At 50.4% G+C, this 18711-nt stretch overlaps 1 protein-coding gene across 2 annotated transcripts; it reads right to left on the reverse strand.

The window, feature by feature from the left end:
* Positions 1 to 554: 554 nt before the first annotated feature.
* On the reverse strand, positions 555 to 18119 carry GBGT1 (globoside alpha-1,3-N-acetylgalactosaminyltransferase 1 (FORS blood group)). 2 transcript variants are annotated; one of them, XM_044993048.1, is made up of 7 exons: positions 17750 to 18119; positions 11643 to 11715; positions 11058 to 11120; positions 8560 to 8610; positions 8425 to 8460; positions 5641 to 5775; positions 555 to 3274 (listed from the first exon to the last, which is right to left on the reverse strand). In XM_044993048.1, the coding sequence occupies exons 2-7, from the start codon at positions 11708 to 11710 to the stop codon at positions 2596 to 2598; spliced, it is 1032 nt and encodes a 343-aa protein (XP_044848983.1). In that variant the 5' UTR covers positions 11711 to 11715; positions 17750 to 18119; the 3' UTR covers positions 555 to 2595. The 2 variants fall into 2 exon arrangements, with proteins under 2 accessions (XP_044848983.1, XP_044848984.1); XM_044993049.1 differs by lacking the exon at positions 17750 to 18119 and adding an exon at positions 11880 to 11984.
* Positions 18120 to 18711: the final 592 nt, after the last annotated feature.

Below are 18711 nucleotides of genomic sequence, written 5' to 3' on the forward strand. Positions count from 1 at the left end.
TCTGATCGCAAAGGGCATTTTAATGTAACAGACAAAGGCGGAACGAGATCCCACGGCTGGAGGCTGAAGCTGGACAAATTCAAATGGGAAATAAAAGACACACATTTTTAACAGCGAGGGTAATTAACCAATGAAACACCTGCCCTAGGGCAGAGGTGGATTCTCCATCACTAAGTCTTCAAGCCAAAACTGGATCCCTGTCAACGAGATACTCTCTAGCTCAAGTTATGGGCTTAACACAGGCCACACTGGGTGAAATCCAATGGCCTGTTGTATGCAGGCGATCAGACTAGTTGAGGCCAATAGTCCATTCTGGCCTGATAACCTATTAATCCATATGTGTACAGCACCCAGCACACTGGGGGCCTGAACTTGGTTGGGATCTCCAAGCATGACTGCAGAATAAATAATAGCCATAGCTCTTGGGGGGGGGAGGGGTGTAGGACTAATGGTTAAAATAGGATGGGGCTTTTCCCTTGGCCTCCTGGTCCATGCAGAGCTTGCTTCTGAGGAAGGGACAAGAAGCACAATTCTCCAAGCACAATTCTCTTTAATAGGGGATTCAAATATATCTCTAAGGTGTCTCTCACCTCAGCATCCAAACACTAATGAAGAAAGCATCACAGGGGAGCCCAATGTGTCCAGCTGGTGAGGATTGGGGGGGGGTGGTGTTTTCCATTGTTGTTATACATTTTATGGGCATGCCAAGGGGCTTTCTAACATGCATTGCAGCAGGTAAATGCCCACACTGACACCCGTGAGTGACAATCGGAGCCTGCAAACATGAGACTGGAATAGCCTCGTAAGCCACTCGCATTTGGAAATGGAACTGCTTGATTCGCTGCCATTTAGCAATTATCTGAGGCAAGAGCAGCCAGCTGCCTCTTCCCCATTTTCTCTCCCTCTCCTGCCAAATGAGTCTTTTTTGAACGGTTTCCTTGGAAACAGACAGCTTAGCCCTGTCACCTCTGCCCCCCCCCCCTTGCTTTCCAGTGCAGGAGCAGAGCTGTGCTCCAGCATTCTCTGCGCTTCCCCGTGGTCTCTCTCCCTATTCACATTAAATGAGCGTGGCAAAGACGTGCGTTATTCTTTGGTCGCATGCCTCAGGAGCTATTTGAAAGATGCTTATGGCACAGGTGCTTCAGCAGGGTGGGTGGCATTTGAGCCTTAGTTAGGCAGCCACCGTTGCAGGTGATGGTTGTTTTCCTGCATTTGTATTTCTCTTCTGGTTCCAGAGGAAGTGTCAGGTTCTGAGGCTGCACGGTAACAAGATTGGCTTCTCCGTGTTCTCATGTCAAACAAATAGTAATCTCGGCCCATCTCCACTCTCCCTCCTCTGACTGTCACGTGAAGGTTATTCAGCTGGAGGAGGGAGCCCCAGAGTAGAACATGACATTTCACTACAATATTTCATTAACAAGACAAAGCGAAATTAACCAATTTGCTACAACACATTAGGTGTTACCATCTACTTCCAGCAACCCGGCAGCTTCTAGTCAATTTGTTTCACAGTGCTTAGGAACACTGGAAGGGACTGAACAGTGGGATCCGCCTGGACACCTCAATGCCAAATTTTCTTTATCAGAGAAGACTGAATGATCCACAGAGACATGTGAACCATTGAGAAGGTTCAGAAGTCAGCTTTGGTTGAGATATGCATGCAGACATTCAGATGCTGGCCTGAGCTGTATCTGATCTGTTCAGATCTCTTGGGTCTCCAAAACTGGGCTGGATATGAGGAACATAGGAAATGCCAGAGAGGATAAGATCATTTTTCTGTCTAGTTGAGTATCCTGTCTCTGACAGTGGCTGGAACCAGGTGCGTCAGAGGAAGATGCAATAAACCCTGCGGGAGGCAGCTAGAGAAAAACATACTCCCAGGGAAAGCTTCCTCAGGACCCCAATCATTGGAGGTTGGTTTATGCCCTGCACTATGAGGGTTTATATTCGCTCCTTGTTTGTTCTTTTTTATTTTTTAAAAAAAACCATAATTGTGGATATTCTCCTTATCCAGACTAATGTGCAATCTTTTTTTGAATCCTGCTAAATTCTTGGTCTCAACAATGCCTTGTGGCAATGAGTTCCCCAGGCTAATTACGGGTTGAGCCTTTCTTAGGGTATTAGACACTTCTGGAGCGCGAAAAACATCATGAAAGTTAACTGCACCTTTCCATTCAGGGCTGAGGTTTGACAGGGCTGATGGTCGTTTTATTGGCCAGTCTCAGACCAAACTACAATGTGGGCGTTTTTCTTTTAAACCAGCACACAGGGGATTCTAAGCTTTGGTATCGCTTGGCAAAAGGTGACTATCCAGGCAATGGCAGCCCCCAGGTTTACAGGGAGGAGGAATCAAGTAGATCCTTTCAAGTAGATCAAGGAGTCACCATCACTGTGGCATCATCACACCATTCTCAACAAGTACCTTACACCATCCCTAAGGTGAACCACCTGCCCTTCCCAGTGCCAGCTCCACAATCCATCCACAGAGGGGAGCCGAAACACTGACTGGGATACATCCTGCACTGGCAGCAGATCAAGGGCCTGATGTCATGGTAAAAAAGAGAGGGCTAGACACCTCCAAGAGGACTTGACACATCAGTCCCGTATCTCCCTGTAGTCCTTATTCACTGTGGAGAAGCGTATCAGGCGCACCTCAGGCGGCTTGGGCTTGGTGTCATCCCACACGTACTCCGGGGAGAGGAGCTTTGAGGGCTTGTGGGAAAAGAAATGCCTGTTGAGGTGGCTCTCCTCCTGCCAGGCCGCCATGATCCCGTTGGCTTTGTCTGCCAGGATGGTCATGTGACAGGCCCTGGTGAATTCGTACACCTGCTTGACCAGCCCACCGAAGACTGCATAGTAGAAGTCGCCCTGGTTGTCAGGGATGAAGGCAGCGGAAGAGCTCCTCCTCTCATAAGGGAACTGGCTGCGAGGGACTTTGTAGTACCCAGGGTGTATGGCCGCTACCATCTCGCCCAGAGTCTCCACCCCCCATGGGTAGTGAAACACCATGTCGATGTCCAGGCAGAAAAGATAGTTCACCTCCTGGTGGCTCACCTCTGCGATGTGCCTGTTTATCGCCTCCATCCTGCGCATGGAAATCTCCTGCCAGTGAGAGTATTTTTTGATGGGGACGATGCGGAGGCTCCGGCCGGGCTGCAGCTGGACTTTGGGGATCGCCTGGGGGTTGTTGGTGAAGATGTAGTAGTTCACCCGGTAGCCCTTCATGAAGAGTTTCTCCGCCGACTCCATGAAGCGGCCCACATACATGGTGTACCTGTGCAGACACAAAGGCATTGATGCATAGCACCATGGGGGAGAGGGGCCGTGGCCCAGGTTACTGGGAGTCTTTAATACACTATGATGTGGTAGGAAGAGTTTTGCCTAGATACTGCTATAACAATGGGCACATTACAAGTGCAATGGGTTGGAATAGCACTACTTTAGCTGAGGGCAGAGAGACAAGAAAGAACATGCCTTGGCCAGTCAAATATCTGAAGTGAACTAGAAATCCCACATGTCCCAGCTCTCGCTATTCTCACAGAGAACCTGGGATGGGCTTTCAAAATTGCTGACTGTGCTGCTCTGTGGCCTGACAGCTCGCGTGGCCATTTACGGTATGTCTACACTACAGTCAGACGTGTGACTGCCGCATGTGTAGACATACACGAGCAAGCTTTAATCTAGCTAGCTCAGGTCCCCACGGCAGCGAAGCTGCAGCAAGCACAGCTTCACTGCTATTAGCACCCGAGCTAGCCTAACTAAAGCTAGCTCGGGTGTGTCTACACATACTGCAATTGCACCTCCATTGCACTCTGCACATAATCAGTCTGATCTGTGGGGGTGTCAATGATCATATGGGGCAGAGGTGACACATGCTCCTGGCTCAGAGCATGCAGCAGGTCTTTCCATCACAGAAGGGGTCTCTTCTCAGACTATCTAATGATCACTCATGTGGTTCCAGTTTGGCAGATGGGGGAAGTCACTGGGGAGTCATTTGACTTACACTCAGCACCAAAACCACATGTTTAATTTAAAGTCTGCGTGACATTGCATCTGATGTTTCTGGGAGTCTCTAAACTTGCGGGTTTGATGGCTGGCAAGGCAGGTTATTGCACACCAGCCTCTGGAGATGATCAAGTCTGAGTAGGGTGATCAGACAGCAAGTGTGAAAAACTGGGATGGGGTTAGGGTGACCAGATGTCCCGATTTTATAGGGACAATCCCGATTTTTGGGTCTTTTTCTTATATAGGATCCTATTACCCCCCCCCCCCATCCCGATTTTTCACACTTGCTGTCTGGTCATCCTAGACAGGGTTGGGGGTAATAGGAGCCAATATAAGAGAAAGCCCCAAACATCGGGACTGTCCTGATAAAATCAGGACATCTGGTCACCCTAAGTCTGAGTTAGATTATACCAGCGAAGGGAGGTTGGTGGTCTTAGCTTACTCACTAGTGGATACTTATCCATGTAATAAAACCAGCCTTCTTGTAAGGCCTTGTCTACTTTAGAAGGCTTCACCAAGTATAGGAATACCCATATGCTACACTGGCAAAGCGCTTTCAGTGTGGACGCAGCTATGCTGGCAAAGCTGCGCTTTGTACTGGTATCGTAACACCCCCCCACCCCATGAGTGAAACAAGCTATACTAGTGTAAGTGCAGCTTTGCCCATAGAAATGCATCTTCATCAGGACTTCTGCCAGGACAGTGTCGTCAGTCAGGGATCACACAGCTGCACTTTGGTCACTTCAGTGGCACGACAGCTCCGTAACTGTGCTGCTGTGGCGCCATACTGTAGATGCTTCCTACAGTGATGGAAGGGGTGTTCCCATGGGTGCAGGTCATCCAGCTCCCCAAGCAGCAGTAGCTAGGGTGATGTAAGACCTAGCGAGATCTACACCATGGGTTAGGTTGGCATAGCTACAGCGCTCAGGTGTGATTCATGCCAACCTAACTTCTAAGCATAGACCAGGCCTGACATAGCAGTGCTGGTAGCGTGGACCTGGCCTTAGTCTCTTTCCAGAGGAGGTGTGACACTGGACTAGCACCAGTGTTAACACAGCAGGGCTGATAGACAGCAATAGAACTTTACTGTACTGAACCTACTTGAGCTATCGGGAGGCAGCATGGGCTAGGGGCTAGAACACTGGATGAGGACTCTGGAAACCCGGGTTCTACTCCTGGTTCTGTCACTAGCCTGCTGAGTGACCTTGGGCAAGTCATTTCCCCACTCTAGGCCTCAGTTTACCCATCTGTAAAATGGGGCTAATGGCATAAAGTCATTTGTGATCTACTGATGACAACTGTGATATAAGAGCTAGGTATTACTATGATGATGATGATGCTCATTTCTAGCCGAGTCCACCAGTCCAGGCTCTAGCCAGTGCCACGGCTACCAACAAGGCCCTTACTTTTATGAAAGGGAAACTTGAGCATGCATAAAAAGTTGTTCCTGACCCCAGATCTCTAGCCCGTGTTCGTCTGCTCTCTTCCCTGAACAACTCCTTTAATTCCACCTCCGCCGTCCTCTTGGTCTCACTGCTCCACAGCTGCAGGGCACCAATCTACGGCAGGACCAAGGCTGGCTGGGAGGAGGCGAGCCTTTTGCCTCAGGAACTGGAGCCGTTGGGCGACACTTACTTGCCAATGGCAAAGGCTGTCACCCCTATGGTGAGGTTCAATGGCTTATAGGCACTGTCCAGGAGTTCGGAGTTGAAAGTTCCTTCCCAAACAATGGGAGCCAGCCAAGGCGTGAGAGTCAGCACATCCCGGCGCCTGAAGGAAGAAGAGAAGGGCGGTAAACGAAAGGAAACAGGCCCCTTTGGTCTGAGCCCAGCTGGATAATGCATGTGTGAACCCATGCTCTCCCACACCTTCCAGTTCCACTGTACATGAAACATGCCAGACTCCCACATTGTGAATTTTCCCTCACAGCAGCCTGGAGGCTTCATAACTAAGGCTACATTTTAGTCACGGGTATTTTTAGTAAAAGTCACGGACAGTAAACGAAAATTCACAGCCCGTGACCTAGCCATGATTTGTACTATTTACCTGTAACTAAAACTTGGGCCAGGGTCCCTGGTGCTGGGGTGGGGGGAGGCGGCAGTCTGGGGGCACCGCAGGTGCTGGGGGGACTGGGTGGTGGCACATGGCCCGGTGCTGGTGGGGACTGGGCAGGGAAGGGGGTAGTGCTGGTGCTGGGTGGAGCCACCCCTGCCCACTGAGCTCCGGTTCCGCAGCTCCCATTGGCCGGGAACCACAGCCAATGGACACTGCAGGGGTGGTGCCTGCAAGCAGGGACAGTGTGCAGAGCCCCCTGGCCCCTCCGCCTCGGTCAGGAGTTGTGGGGTCATGCTGGCCACTTCCGGGGAGCCTCCCCCCCCCCAAGTAACCACAACCCTGCACCCCAACCCTGAGCCCTCTCCCACACCTAAATTGCTGCTGGCCCAGGGGCTGCCTGAGTATTTGGGCAGCCCCTAAGCCAGCCACACTGGCTGCTGCAAGTGTCACGGAAAGTCATGGAATCCATGACTTCTGTGACAGACACGCAGCCTTATTCATAACTGTAGGAGTCTCTCCAGCTATTTCCATCACCTCATTGCATGAGGCCTCAGAGCAGATACACCAGGCTTTGAATTTCTTTTCCTAGGATGAAATCCAGTCCTGTGCAGAGGAGCTAGCAAAAGGTCCATGCTCCACTTAGGTTGTATTTAAATCCATGGGATCTCTGCACAGGGCCACTGAACTCCACACAGGGGGAGGCCACACGTGCCCTCCTTATATTTGTTGCAGGCCAGATACAGGTTGCTGCATATGGATTTAAAATATATGCAAAATTATTAAAATTAAACAAAAACTGCCCCGTTGCCATGGTTATGAAAAGACAATCTGTGGTGTGGCACTGTATTATCTCAGCCTGGAAATGTAGTTTTCATATGTTGGATCATAGCTAATGTTTTTATACCTGGTCCAGCATTCTGGAGTGTTCAATGAGATGTGTTTTATGATGCTTGCCTGGCCCTGGGCTGCCAGAATCTTCTCCAGACTATGCCCCACAGCTATTTGTTGCCGAGACTTAACAGATGCCTTGTTTGGCCATGTTTTGGGACTATGCCAGTATGCAGCTGTCCCTGACCCCACCTTCCAGCCTAGATCCCTTAAGGCCACAGAGGGCACATAAGCTGGGTTGAAGGAACCAGGGGAATAGCTTGGTGGCCAATGTTGTATTACATTGTAGCTCTCCCGCAGCAGATTCAGTCTGACTGGACACAATGTTTGAGCCCCGAGTGCTACTTCTTTGTACATTATGGGACTCTGATAGCGAGACAAAATAAATTCAGGAACTGACGGGGGCAAAAGAATAGAATTGGGTTTTGTATGTAGAAAACAAACAAACATTCATTTAACCAAGATCTTCTCTTTCCAGATCAGTTACCTGAAGTCTTATTTTTGGACACCCTGGGAGTAAGTTTATCCCTTGTATCAGATTTTCTTTCGTTACAAAGGGCTTCACTGGATCTCTCTGGGTGACTCAGTCTCCATGGTATTTATACACCCAGGGTAGCATGTGTAACCACTAATTAGCACACACACACCCCCCCGGAAACATTTCACACCAAAAGCTGCTATAAAATACAACACAATGGGCCAGAGTCTCCTCTCACTTACACCAATATAACTCCATTGACTTCACTGCAGTTACTCTCAATTTACACCTGCATGAGTGAGAGGAGAATTAGGCCCAATGTGTCCTAGCAAAACAGCAATTGGGATGCAAACATGGATGGATACACACACATATGATGTGTTAAAATGGTGTCTAATGAAGGGAACTTGTTAGGGGCATTAGACACACTGCTCCCTTTGGGCCCACTCCTGCAAAGGGGAAGCCAGGGGGAGATTAGGGACTGTACTTTTCAATCTGGTAAGTCATCACTGTGGAAATGCATTGCAAGGATCCTTCCAAATCCTAATGATGTACCCAAAGGGAATTGAAGCTTCCTCTTGGAGTTTTATACCATTGCCCATCACCGTAGCATCTGAGCACCTAACTAGTCACTCCTCACTGGCTAATGGGGGAGGATTAAAAGAATGGGGCTAATGACACCAAACACCAAAATACTTGGAAGATAATGCATCAGCCTGGGGATGAGACACAGCCATCCATTTGTCATCATGAGGCTGTATTCGGTTACCGTTACTCATGTGGAGTAGTATCTTGCTCCACAAGTAGTCTTGTTAACTTCAATTAGCCTACTCAGAGTAAGGTGCTGTTCAGTGCGATTAAAGGTATTACAACCTGTCCCAGCATCCTGAGAGACCCTGAGCACCCCAAATTGAAGACAGTGGTCTACTCGCATCAGTTGTTGGGGGTGGGGATGGGGGGTGTGTCGCAGAATCAGGCTGTCTTGGGAGGAAACTTACTTCTGATCCAGTGATCTGGGCTGAGGATAAAATAGCCTGCAAAGGAGAACAAAACCCCACTGAATAATGGAGGACTAGGCCTGGAGGAGAGGAAAAGCATTTCAAAGGGGAGACATTACAAAGATTGGTGCTTACTCAGGGAAAAGCTGGACGGGCTTCTCTTCTGCATATTGTAGTTTCATGGAGCTGTGTGAGAAGAAGGAAAGAGGGAAAGGTCTGTACATTCTCCTTGACACGACAGGGCAGGTCAGTTTCAGGATCGGTCCTTGCACCAAATACTCCTCAAAGCACAGGCCCTGGTCGCTCCTACCCCACAAGCTGCATTGCCTGGCAGTGGGCTGTGTGCATTGTCTCCCTAGGTGAAGCTTCAAGCGCAGTTAGAGAAACCACTCCTTGAAAATGGCACCTCGCTACACAACCCCGGGGAATCCTTTACAGCTCCCAGATTCTCTGGGGGAAATCAGGAGAAGACTAGAGCCTCAAGACAATACGCTAATGGACTAGAGGCTAGCAAGGGATTGTCAGAGTGCACTGCACATCGCTGACACTGTACCTGCAGGGGCACTCCCTGCTACTGGAGGAATTTTTACCTGGAGAGAGACAGGGTTTGTGATGTAAAGGGAGGAGAGTTGGGTCAGGGAATCGGAGCCTACCTCACGTGCAGTCACACATACACAAGCGTTCCCCCTGAAGCCCCCTTGGAATGCCAGCGGAAGTGCTACTCAGCAGGGCTAAGACTTCCACTCCCATCTGCTGACCAAAGGACATTTGTCCTCCTCTTAGCCCTGCAGCACCAGAACAGCGACAGGAGAGTGAGTACTGGCTTCTCCTCTGCACCAACACCACTGTGGGACACCAAAGTTCCAGTTCGTGCCCCTTAAGTTCTCACCAGTAATGAAGCAGCAGCCAAGCTTCTTTTAACAGATCCCAGCAGCACTGGGTAGCTACACAAAATCAAAGCTAAATTCTAGCTTGTAACGGAGGGAAGACAAAACAGAAAACTATAGATTCTGATCAGTGCTGACTCTAGCTCCTACTCGGACTGTCGAGGAGCTCCAGGAGAATTCCACTGGCCACAGAGCAGCAGAGGGCCGATGTAGACAGCCCTCCACTACCCACTACCCCACTGCAGGCTCTGTCATAGGAAGCAGGCATGGGGCATGCGCAGAGCATCCCGCAGTACAGGGATTCCAGGCCACAGATAGCCATGGGGAGGCTTAGAGACCCCAGAGCTGCTCTAACTTATGTCGGGGCATCCTGGCCCCTGCAGCTGCCCAGAACGAGGGTGCATGAGGACAGCTTATAGCCACTTTTACCCTGCCTTCTCCCCCACAGGCGGTATGCGCTAGAGCCCTCAGGAGAGGCAGCACAGAACCTGCCCCTATATTTCTGAGGACTGACATATCACTTCCTAACCGCATCTGCCCTGGGCTAGCACAGCTTTTGTTGCAATGTGGTCAGCACTTTGCATTGCTGCAGCCAGCACCAAACCTATTTAAAAAGCAGCCTGGGGTGATTTCCAGCATCACTAAGCCACAAATTCACAGCCTACTTGGATTTCATTACCTGAAGGCTTAGCCAAGATGCCCTCCGTTTGGTTTCCTTTCACCACCAGCTGCACTAAATTTGTTTAAAGGTAACATGGGCAGATGCTGAGCTCACACAGCAGGTTGGCGCTGTTTGTAGCCATTCAGAACTGCTTGATTTCGTACACTCTGTATCCCAAATTGCTTTACAGAGCCAAATAACATGGTTATGGAGTGTAAAAAAAAATAAAATACCAGAGGGAGATGAGGAACTACAGGCGAGGGAGCGGCAGAGTGATTGCACGCAGCTCTCTGTGCCTTTATTAAACTATGAACACATGACCTGTTAAAGAAAGAAGAGGGAAGGGAGCCATTCCATCAGCTGGAACAGATCCCAGTATAAAATGGCTTTCAGAGGGGTAACATCTTAATGGACAGTGAATGTTTCAAGCTGGGTACATTGAGAAGCAACCCAAAGTGTCTAGATTCTTATTCTCTCTACAGAATGTTGTGTTTCCCATGTCTAAGTAATGGGAGCGTCAACAAGAACAACAGACGGTGACATGGGGTGGGGAATGATATTGTCTAACTCCACTGACCAAGGACAGAAGGCCACTGTGGTTACTTAGATGTAAGGCCCAGCTTCACAAAAGGTATTTAGGCCCCTAACTCGCATTGAAATCAATGGAAGTAAGTGGCCTAACTACCGGTAAGGATCTGGGCCTAAGCTCTTTAGGACAGTGGCCATCTTTTTGTTCTGTGTTCGTACAGCATGTAGCACAATGGGGTCCTGCTCCAAGACTAGGGCTATGGCTACACTTGCACTTCAAAGCTCTCCCAGCGCTGTCTGTACTCCACCTCCCTGTGGGGAATAACGTACAGCGCTGGGAGCGTTTTCACACCCTGCTGCAGCGCTGCAAATTTGCAAGTGTAGCCATGGCCTAGGACTCCTAAGCACTGCAGCAATATAGATAATAAATAAATAATAATAAATAATCCAGTTGGCAGGAACTAGATGATCTCAGTTCCAGTCCCAGCTCTGCCAAGACTCACTGTGTGACTTTAGGCAAGTCATCATTTCAGCTCTGTCTCAGACTGGATACTTACAAGATTTCTGGGCAAGGAAGGTAGTATGGAAGGTAGTGGACTGGCCCATTCCAGACTATCATCCTGCAAGTAACAGGAGAATCATTAAAAGATAGGAAGACATTTTCCAGCACTTGACAGGATTTTCAAAGGTTTTCTCCGAATCATGCACAGAGACTGAGGAGGCCTGCTAGGTTATCTAGCCAATTCACCAGCTGATGCAGAGGACACTGATATGCCCCTCTTTTTGGACTACAATTTACTGCTGTTCATATGTGAAAGCGCATCATGAATGGCTAATGTCCAGTAGGATCCAGCTTTAAAATAAGGGATAAGTATTATTATTATTTACATCAAGTGTTTTACAGACTGCAAACCATTTAAATATACAGGGCTCCCTTCACCACTGGTGACACACAGCCCCCTCCGGAATGGTGCATAACAGCCATTATAACAGGGCCAGAAATACATGCAAAGCATAAATAGTAATAATAAAATACCTAGTCTCCCTCCAAGTGATTTGTGATGCATCACTAGCAGTGTTTGCCTGTGAGCATTCCTAGAGTATGAGTCAGTGGGTAAGTAAGGCCAGCAGCAGATACTTACCAGACAAATATGGGAATGAGGATCAGGCAGAGTACAAGAACAGATTTCACCACTTTCCAGCAAGTCATTTCTCCTAAAGTGGAGCAAAAAAAAAAAAAAGACAAATTTCTATTCCCAGCAGCTCTCAATTGGCCATGGGCAAAAGATGAGGCACTAGTCTTCAAACTGGGTATAAAGATCCCACAGCAAGGGACATGCAGGGAAGCATGAAATACTCTACAGCTCATTTTATCTCACAGTTCTAATTCATCCTCTCTGAGGCCAGGCATCCAGCAGGGTTGGACTGCAACAGAGTGAGAATCTAGCTAGTCTCTGCAGCAGTCCTCCCAAGCTCTATCAGAGAAACCTCCCTATGGCCACAATGCCCTGGCTAGTTATATTGTAATAGTCTATTGTGGCCACATCCACCCTAATTGAATTGGCCTCGTTAGCAGTGCCTCCCCACTTGGTAAGGCAACTCCCATCTTTTTATGTGCTGTATATTTATATATAAGATCCCCTACGGTGCCACAAGGACTCCTCATTGCTTTTCCTGATCACAGTGGCTCATTTGCTTATGTCCTGAAGCCTGAGGGTTGACAGGGCTCCTAATTTTATCCTAACCTGCATGAAGCCACTTGTTCAGATAAAGCTCTAATCTCTTTTTGAGGGTTAATAAGCAGCTGGACTCAGTGATATCAGAGGGTAGGTACAGCTAATGTAGGCATCACTGTAGGATATAGACACCATCTTCCACAGGCCAATAATTGCCCCTGGCAGAAAGATCCCAGCACATGTGCATATGAGATGAAGGCAAATTGGGGTCTGCCCTAGTCAAGGTAATATGAAACAGATGAGAGCTGTAATACACACTGGATAATAATGGATCTCTGTTTCCAGATGGTCTCTGTAGCCCTGACACAACCCTGAGTCACTCCTTATCAGCTAGAAGGTCTGATATGGGGCAATACAAGGCACTTCCCTCCTGGCTTGGCAGCCCAGCATGCTGCTGTCATCTCCCAGCACCTGCTGGTGCAGAGAACCAGCGGCTGCTCCAGACAATCAACCTTTTAAACCCCCCGGGCCCCTGGGCAATTGCCCCCTTTGCCCTCTCTCCCCCCGCGCGCCCCCCGCCGGAGGCCTGTAGACAGGACTTCAGTGTGCCACCCCCCTCTACTAGACAGTGTGCACCCTGTGAGCATTGGCAGTTCCTTAACATGGGTGCCAGGTTTATACAACTGTGTGTGAGGCCCAGAGATCAGGGGACCTAGACCCCAGCAGGGATGTAAGGGGCGGAGCCCCCTCAAGTCTGGTCCACACAAACTGGATTGAACTGCGGTGCTAAACCTGGCTACAGTCCTGGCCTGGTGGGTGGGTAAGCGACCCCTGCTCCCACCCGGGATCAGGTAGAAATGTGGATGGGACCGAAGTGGTTCCTTTAAAATAGCACCAACATTTCAAAGAGGATGCCTCATGCAGACAGACGTGAACCCTGCAGCTCCCTATCCCCACCCCCCTGTCGGCCAGAGCAGCAAATATAGCAGCAAACTCCTCCTTAAACAGGCTTCCCTGGAAGGACCCCGCCGCCACTGGGGGCCCAAAGGAGCCAGCAGCCCTACCCAGGCCCGCATTACAGATCTGCCCCCAAGAGCAGCACGTGCTGGGACTCCCAGCGTTCAGCTCCATCTCCCACACCCTCCCCAGGTGGGCTCTGGTAACCCCACCCCAAGACATCCCGCTGGGTGTCAATCCAAACACCCTACAGCATAGGTTAGGGTTGCCAACTTTCTAATGGCACAAAACCGAACACCCCTGCCCCATCCCCTGTCCTGCGGCCCCACCATCACTTGCTCCATCTCCCCTCCCTCTGTCACTCGCTCTCCCCCACCCTCACTCACTTTCACTGGGCTGGGGCAGGGGGGTTGGGGTGCGGTGCTTACTGGGGCTCCCAGGAAGCAGTCACCAGGTCCCTGCAGCCCCTAGGCACATGGGTGGCCAGGGAGGCTCCGCATGCTGCCCTCCTGCCCGCAGGCGCTGCTCCCACAGCTCCCATTGGTCGCGGTTCCTGGCCACCGGGAGCTGCAGAGCCGGCACTCAGGACAGGGCAGCGGGTGGAGCCTCCCTGGCCGCCCATGTGCCTCGGGGCTGCAGGGAGCTGGTTGCCCCTTCTGGGAGCCGCGTGAAGCTAGGACAGGCAGGGAGCCTGCCTTAGCCCCGCTGCGTCGCTGACCAGACTTTTAACGGCCTGGTCAGTGGTGCCACCCGGACCCGCCGGGGTCCCTTTTCGACCGGGCGTTCCGGTGGAACACCGGATGCCTGGCAACACTAGTGCAGGTGGAGCTGCACCAAGTCACAGGATGGAGAGTCCCCATCATGCGACTGGGAGAAGCGGGGGATGCAAGACATGGGGGAACAATGGGGGGATAATACAGGGGGACCAGAGTCTGGACATTGGGTAGGGATGGGGACCAGGACCGCGGGGAGACCAGGACACAGAGGACAGATAGGGTGGGGTTCAGGATGTAGTGAGGGGCAAATGGGGTAGGGAGAGACTAGGACATGGAGGCTAGGAAAACGGGGCAGAGAGCAGATCATGGGGCAGATGGGGTGGAGGAATAGGACACAGGGGATAGATGGGGCTGGACACTAGAGAAGGCAGCCGATGGCATGGGAGGGTCAGGAGGAACCATCTCAAAGTGCTTTAATGAACTGTTAATGTGCATCAGCAGGGTGCACACAGACAACTAGTGCCGGTGGGTCACATCCCAACTTGCTGATGAATCTGCTGCCCCAGACAGCTGCCTAGCTTGCCTATGCCCAGAGCGGCCTCTGCTGGGGACTGACCACGGAGCTGCCCCATAGCTGTAAACAAGGCTTGGATATCACCTGCCCACGCAGCACCGGAGAATGTACAATGGGGATCCATCCTGCGCTGGCCCAGGGGAGAGTGGGCAATGCACTAGATGGACTCCTCAGTATCTGCCCATTTCTAATTTCACTCCTGCGAGGCGGGGAGCAGAAATCAGCTGAAGTGTCTTTATTATCACACACACATTTCTATGGTGCCCATCTCCATAGTATCTTGACAGGAGGAGTTAGCGCTTGCCAAGAAATGGCACCAATTCTCAATGAAGAAAAATCAGGGCATGCTGACATTTAAAATCCTAATAGATTCACGTTTGGCAATTCCGGACTCTTACCTGAGTGTTCTGCAGATCCCCAAGTAGGAACTAAACCAGATTTTCTATCAGCCCTTCCCTTCTGGCTGTTCTCTCCTGCTCAGACCTGCCTCTCCCGATTACAGTGGTAACAGAGCAGGGAGTGCTGCTGCATTGCAGCCACGGTTGTTTCCAGGGACTGCATTGCAGCCAAGGTGTCTAGAGGGGGACTAACAACTACCCGCCAAGGGTAAACACTCAGCCCAGGATTAGTCTTGGCATAACACGTCTCATCTCCAGAGCAACAATTTTCAGCCTGTCCCATGTTTTAACGTTGTGCTGGGAAATGACGACGGCCCGACAGCCCTGGAGAATGACGTACTATATTTATCCAGGGCCTACCTAGTGCAAAGATTTTTTTCTGTAGTCTCATTAACCTATTGTAGGATGGGAGCAGAGGGAGAGTGGCACAGACATGCAGCAGGCAGTCGCAGAGCATAGGCAAAAGTGCTGGGTACTTTTGAAAGCTTGAATACATGTTTTTTTTAATGGTTATAGTGCTAGGTTTTTGGCTGGTTCTTATGCAGCCAGGCAGGGGAGTAGGGGAGCATGGCTGGGTAAGACCTGCTTGGATTGTAGCTCCAGGTTTGCTGGTAGGGAGCTCGGGGGGGCCGGGGGAGGAAGCAAGGACTGTGTGCCCTGCCTCCCTCCAAAATGGGCAGCTGTGCATACAAGGCAGAATAATACCTCCCCAGGCCATTCACAGAGCTGGCTGGAGCTGCGGGCTGGAGAAGTTGTGGCAGACAGTTTACCTCCCTGCCCAGTGCAAGAGGCGAGCAGCAGGGGATTTGTGCCTAACTGGGGTGTCTCTGAAGCTATTTCTGGGGCAGTGCAGCTTGCAGGCCAGCCCTCGCTCAGGCCAGCCCATAACGACAACAGCAGGGCCCAATCCTGCAAACACTACAGAGCATAACGCTCAGCATTGCCAGGAGCCCAGTGCAGTGTTGCCAACTCGTGCGATTTTATGATCAGTCTTGTGTTTTCCTTTACCCGGGGGACTTTTTTTTTTAAACCCTTCCCCACAAATAAGGTCACCCTGCAGTTAAGGCACAAGTGGCTACGAGACAGAAGAATACAGCACAGGCCAACCAGCCTGTGGTTGGATCACGTGAGCTTGGATGGGTCACAGAACCTGCGGGGTTCCAGGAGCTTGCAGCAGGCAGGAAGTAGTGGGCTGCTCAGCAGCAGTTAGCCAGGCGGCATGGAAGAAGGGATGAGAGAGAGAAGGAGGGCAGCGCTGGAGATAGGCGGGGGCACAGTCAGGAGGTGCTTTGAAGGTTAGCAGTCTGGACTCTTTGCGGAGAAAAAGGGGAGGCCACAACAGAGGCCATGTGATCCGAGCAGCGGAACAGGAAGACACTGCGAGGCTGGTTTGGAACCCAATCCTCAGCACCTTCAACTCCCAGTGACATCGATGGATAAAAGATTAGGAGGAGGCCTTTCAAACTCCTGTGTCCACGTGATGTTTTCACAGGACCGTTGCTAGAATCCCACTATTATTAGATTTACGCGGTGCAACAGTGGGCATTCTCGCAGCTCACTGCTGCCTAAAATAAACTCCTGACCCCCATGAAATCAGTGGCAATGGTCCCATTAACTTCACTGGGGGCCGGGACATCACTCCTGCAGTCTACAGCCCCGCACAGTCTCCCCACAACTCAGTCACCAGGAATTACTCAGCTCACCTTCCTCTTTCCATGCAAGGCGTGCACACCACAGGCCATATGAAGCACAGGTAGGGTGACCAGACAGCAAGTGTGAAAAAATCAGGACAGGAGGTGGGGGGTCATAGGAGCCTATATAAGAAAAAGACCCCAAAATCGGGACTGTCCCTATAAAATCGGGAGATCTGGTCACGCTAAACCCAGGCCATGACCTCCACACACAATGCCCTGCCAAGGCACCTCTGCCCATACAGCCTTGGCCTCTCTGCTGTGGGGAGAGCACTTGGAGGAATTTCAGGGTAATTGTGGTGGTAGCTTTTCTGGGGTGTCCACTGGCCCGCTGGGAATTAGCCTGACACCCCACCAAACTCAAAAGCCAAACTGGGCAGGGTTTGAATCAGTAAGTTGAAGACAGGAGGCTCCATATCACCCTCCCATTCTGCTCAGTTATCCACTCCCTCACAGCTGGTGTTTAATTCATTGCAAATAAAGCCCGGGCAGCATACACTCAACTGATTCAATGGCAATTTTATGTGGAGAATTGAACTTAGAAAGTGTAAGGCAGGCTGTCAGACATAGATATTTCTACTGGGCCCCTCACCAGAGCGTCGAGGGGACAACTATCGTTAAGTCTCACTAGCTGAATGAATGTACTGTGAAAAATGCAGGTAGTTGTGTGTGCTGTGAATATTTTAGCTCAGATTTAACTAATTTTTTTTAGTAAACACCACACACCTCTAAAATATCTCTTTATGAAATAAATCCTTACACTTTCCCTTGAAAGAGTACGTACATAGTAACACAATCAGTTCATTAGGCCAGGTTCCCAGCTCAGTTTTACTCTGAATCTGGAGTAACTTCATTCAGTGGCGTTCCTTCTGATTTACATTGGAATAAGCAGAGTTCAGAATCTGGTCCATTGTGTGTGAAACATTCACCATCCTTGTCATATACCCGTTCGTACCGTTAGGGCCAAAGGGCAGTAAAATTCAACGCCAAAGAAAGTGAAACCAATCCCAGGGAAGATGTAATTAATGCACTATTCCACGCCAGCCTCCAAAATTACAGAAAAATAGCTAACAACTCTTTCATACTTACTCAGGTTCCACAAAGGCTTTGCTTCAAGTGCACTTTGCTGTGCTTTACTTTACTTCTGGTAAACTAACTCGTATGTACGTCTGGACCAAAATGATACATCCGCCCCACCCCTTCAATGCTAAAAAATGTTCTGGTCTCAGATAAATACCTGTTTTTGATGACTTTCCATGAAAGATTTTTTTCGCAGAACAAGTCCTTCTGGTTTCTGAAAGCTGTCATTAAATAAGGTTCAAGTTACAACATCGTCTGACAAATGGCCAGACTCGGATATCATGAGGCTATTTTCACTTCTGAGAAGGGAAGTTTGCTCACTGGACTCCCTCCTTAAAATATATTCCCATCATCTATTGGATCCCCGAAATCATGTCCTGGCACGAGCACATCCAGTCTTCCCAGTTCTAAGAGCTAATTTTATGGTCTCAGATCCAGTATCTGGCTTCAGACAGACTATTCAGTGCTTCTCACCACGATCAGTAACAAAACGAGTTAACCTTGTTCTGGCACGACAGCATGATCACAACACAGCTCTTGTTTCCTGGGCAGCACATTCGTCAAGGCTTTTACCGAGCACAAGATTTCCTGCCATTGTAAGGTTTCCGGAGTGCTCTGCATCAGGGGGTCTCAACCTTTTTCTCTCTGAGGCCCCACTCAACATGCTATAAAAACTCCAGAGCCCAGCAGGGGTGGGGGTGGGGGACTTGGGCATACACATCGTTTGGCTGCTATTTGGGGCGGGGCAGGAACCAGTGAGGCTGGAGCCACTGCTGCCTGGTGGGGTCCAGGGAGGGAGTGCCACCCCCACCCCCTCGCTCACCTCAGCAGGCCGCCCAGCCTGTCGGGGGAGGCAACCAAAAATTATAACTCAAAGGTGGGGGGCTTAGCTCAAAAAAATTGAAAACAGCTCAGGGTGCAGGGACGGGGTCACTAGGGGCTGTGTGAGGGCAGGGGGTAGCTGAGGGCACAGGGAGGTGGGTGGTACTAGGGACTGTGTGGGGGCAGGGGGTAGCTCAGGGTGTAGGGAGAGGGGTATTAGGGGCCGTGTGCAGGCAAGGGATAGCTCAGGGTGCAGGGAGGAGGGATAGCTGGGGCTGTGTGGGGGCAGGGGGTAGC

This window comes from Mauremys mutica, chromosome 18 (genome assembly GCF_020497125.1).
Source record: "Mauremys mutica isolate MM-2020 ecotype Southern chromosome 18, ASM2049712v1, whole genome shotgun sequence".
In the NCBI taxonomy this organism is placed as follows: Eukaryota; Metazoa; Chordata; order Testudines; family Geoemydidae; genus Mauremys; species Mauremys mutica.